The sequence below is a fragment of the Nesoenas mayeri genome (genome assembly GCF_963082525.1).
Source record: "Nesoenas mayeri genome assembly, contig: SCAFFOLD_40, whole genome shotgun sequence".
Lineage (NCBI taxonomy): Eukaryota > Metazoa > Chordata > Aves > Columbiformes > Columbidae > Nesoenas > Nesoenas mayeri.
Window position 1 is genome coordinate 148,006 of NW_027660032.1, and position 2,782 is coordinate 150,787.

General features: G+C 52.8%; 1 protein-coding gene across 1 annotated transcript; it reads right to left on the reverse strand.

Moving 5' to 3' along the window:
• Positions 1-278: 278 nt before the first annotated feature.
• On the reverse strand, positions 279-1,211 carry LOC308052323 (olfactory receptor 14A16-like; the record flags this gene model as incomplete). The annotated part of the gene is made up of 1 exon (XM_080364413.1): positions 279-1,211. The coding sequence occupies one exon, from the start codon at positions 1,209-1,211 to the stop codon at positions 279-281; it is 933 nt and encodes a 310-aa protein (XP_080220539.1).
• Positions 1,212-2,782: the final 1,571 nt, after the last annotated feature.

Sequence of the window (2,782 nt, forward strand, 5' to 3'; positions counted from 1 at the left end):
ATACACAGAAACTGTCCTTGCAGCTCCAAAAGGCCTTGCAGGAAGGATATAATGAAAAACAAGTCACTAAAGAACCCTTTACTTTGTTAAAATAAACACAGATCATGGCTCCTCATTTACATAGCCAGTGGTTGTAAAAGAAAAGCAGACATCGATTTAGAAAGAGGATGACAAAATTATTACAATAAAAAACCACCATCAACAACAGAAAATACAAATGACGAGCTGGACCTGTAACTAGTTGCATTAAAACTGCTAAGTAGAAGCAGATAAGCAGTTTATTGCTTCAGAAAACAGAGGGATATGAGTTTGCACAGGGCATCCTTGAGCTCCTGGTTCCTCATGCTGTAGATGAGGGGGTTCACTGCTGGAGGAACCACTGAGTACAGAACAGACACCACCAGGTCCAGGGATGGGGAGGAAATGGATGCGGGTTTCAGGTCAGCAAATGTGGCAGTGCTGAGGAACAGGGAGAGCACAGCCAGGTGAGGGAGGCAGGTGGAAAAGGCTTTGTGCCATCCCTGCTCAGAGGGGATCCTCAGCACGGCCCTCAAGATCTGCACATAGGACACCACAATGAACACAAAACACCCAAATACTACTAATATAAAAACCACAAGAAGCCCAAATTCCCTGAGGTAGGAGTGTGAGCAGGAGAGCTTGAGGATCTGGGGGATTTCACAGAAGAACTGGCCCAGGGCATTGCCCTTGCACAGGGGCAGTGAAAATGTATTGGCCGTGTGCAGCAGAGCAGTGAGAAACCCAGTGGCCCAGGCAGCTGCTGCCATGTGGACACAAGCTCTGCTGCCCAGGAGGGTCCCGTAGTGCAGGGGTTTGCAGATGGCAACGTAGCGGTCGTACGACATGATGGTGAGAAGAAAATATTCTGCTGAAGCTAAAAAGCCAAACAGAAAGAGTTGTGAAGCACATCCTGTATAGGAAATGACCCTGGTATCCCACAGAGAGTTGGCCATGGACTTGGGGACAATGGTGGAGATGGCACCCAGGTCAAGGAGGGCGAGGTTGAGCAGGAAGAAGTACATGGGGGTGTGGAGGTGCTGGTCCCAGGCTATGGTGGTGATGATGAGGCCGTTGCCCAGGAGGGCAGCCAGGTAGATGCCCAGGAAGAGCCAGAAGTGCAAGAGCTGCAGCTCCCGTGTGTCTGTGAATGGCAGGAGGAGGAACTGGGTGATGGAGCTGCTGTTGGACATTGGCTGACTGTGGGCATGAGGACCTGTGCAAGGAGGAAAGGACAGTGACAAGTTAGGGCAGACATCTCTGAGAAAAATAAACATGCTGTTTCTCATGGAAAACCCCCTCCCTGATGGAGGGATGTTTCTGCTCATTCTCTCTTTCTACCAGCTGAGAAAAACAGTTCATCACAGTTTAAAATGCAGTTGGGAATCTGGTTTCCATGAACACAGCTCTGGGGCAAGACCCCCTGAGTTGTTGTCAGAACAAAAACTGACCCACATTCCCATTCCAACCCCATATAGCAAGAGCACCAGAGACAGGTGGAGAAACAGGGAAAGACACTGCAGTGCTACCAGAAAATAAAGCGAAGACAGAAAGCAGACAGGCATGCTGTGGAACCTTCTCCTGACCCGGCTGTGCTGCTGCCACTCACATAATGGCATTTTGGAGCAAGTACTTCTAGCATCTTTTTAGAGTACCACGTTCCAGGAGCCCTTCACCTGGAGGTCCAGCTGCTGAGGTGGAGACTCGTGACCTGGACCCCATGGCTTTGGGGCAGAGAGTCTGCTGGGGAGGAGAGGAGACCAGGGGTTGCACTGGGAAATGTGTCTGAACTGCAGGGGATGGCAGGGGTGTCACGAATTCCATCTCAAGCATTCCAGGATCCCTGAAATATCCCATCCCTGGCATATCTGGTAGGAGCTCCTTCTCCCTGCCCATGGCTGTTCTGCCTGCAGCTGTGTGTCTGTCCCTGGTCTGCTCCCTGTCAGTGTCACAGACCCCGTCCCACCCGCTGTGTGCTCAGCTCTGTCCTGCTCACACCTCCTGGCACTGCCCAGGGGCAGCTCTGTGTGTGCAGGGGCTCAGGAGCAGCTCAGACACGTCCTAATGAGAACTGGGGTCTCAGTGTCTTCTCCAAAGAGAGAAATAAATCCCCATCTCCCACTGCACACCCAGACGAGCAAGAGTGGAAAACTGAAAGCACAGACTCCTTCCCTTGCAGCTATTTCTGTATTGATGTCATTGTTCAGAAGGACCCTGTGCCATGTCTGTGGGGGGATCTGGAGCTCTGAGCAGCCCTGACCCACACAGCCCCCTTCAACCCCACAAGCTCCCTGCCTGCCCTACCGGGGGTCGCTCCTTCCCCCCACAGCTGCTGCCATGGGATCTCCCGGGCAGGCTGAGCGCTGACCCTGGCAGGCGGCAGAGTCCCTGCCCGACACAGCCCTGGGGTGCAGGGACTCTGCTCTGCAGGACAGCCCTGGGCACCCCTGGGTGCTCCCCCTTCACTCATACTCAGCAGAAGGTGCCATCATGCCCTGTCCCTCTGACAATGCAGCAGGGAAGCGCTGCTCTGGACCATGTTCTTGTCCTCTACATGAGAAATACTGTGAGAGAGACCTGACAGATCCTGTAAATTGTGGGATGTATCATCTTTAGGAGATCCCTCCAGGAAATGCAGCTGCATTGTCCTACAGCCAGAGACTTACCGTCTAAGGACTGTGAAGAATTGTCTCTCCATGAGCCCTTAGCAACCAACCCCCTACATTGCCTTTCCCCTCTCTGTGCGTGGCTCCTGTGCCCTCGG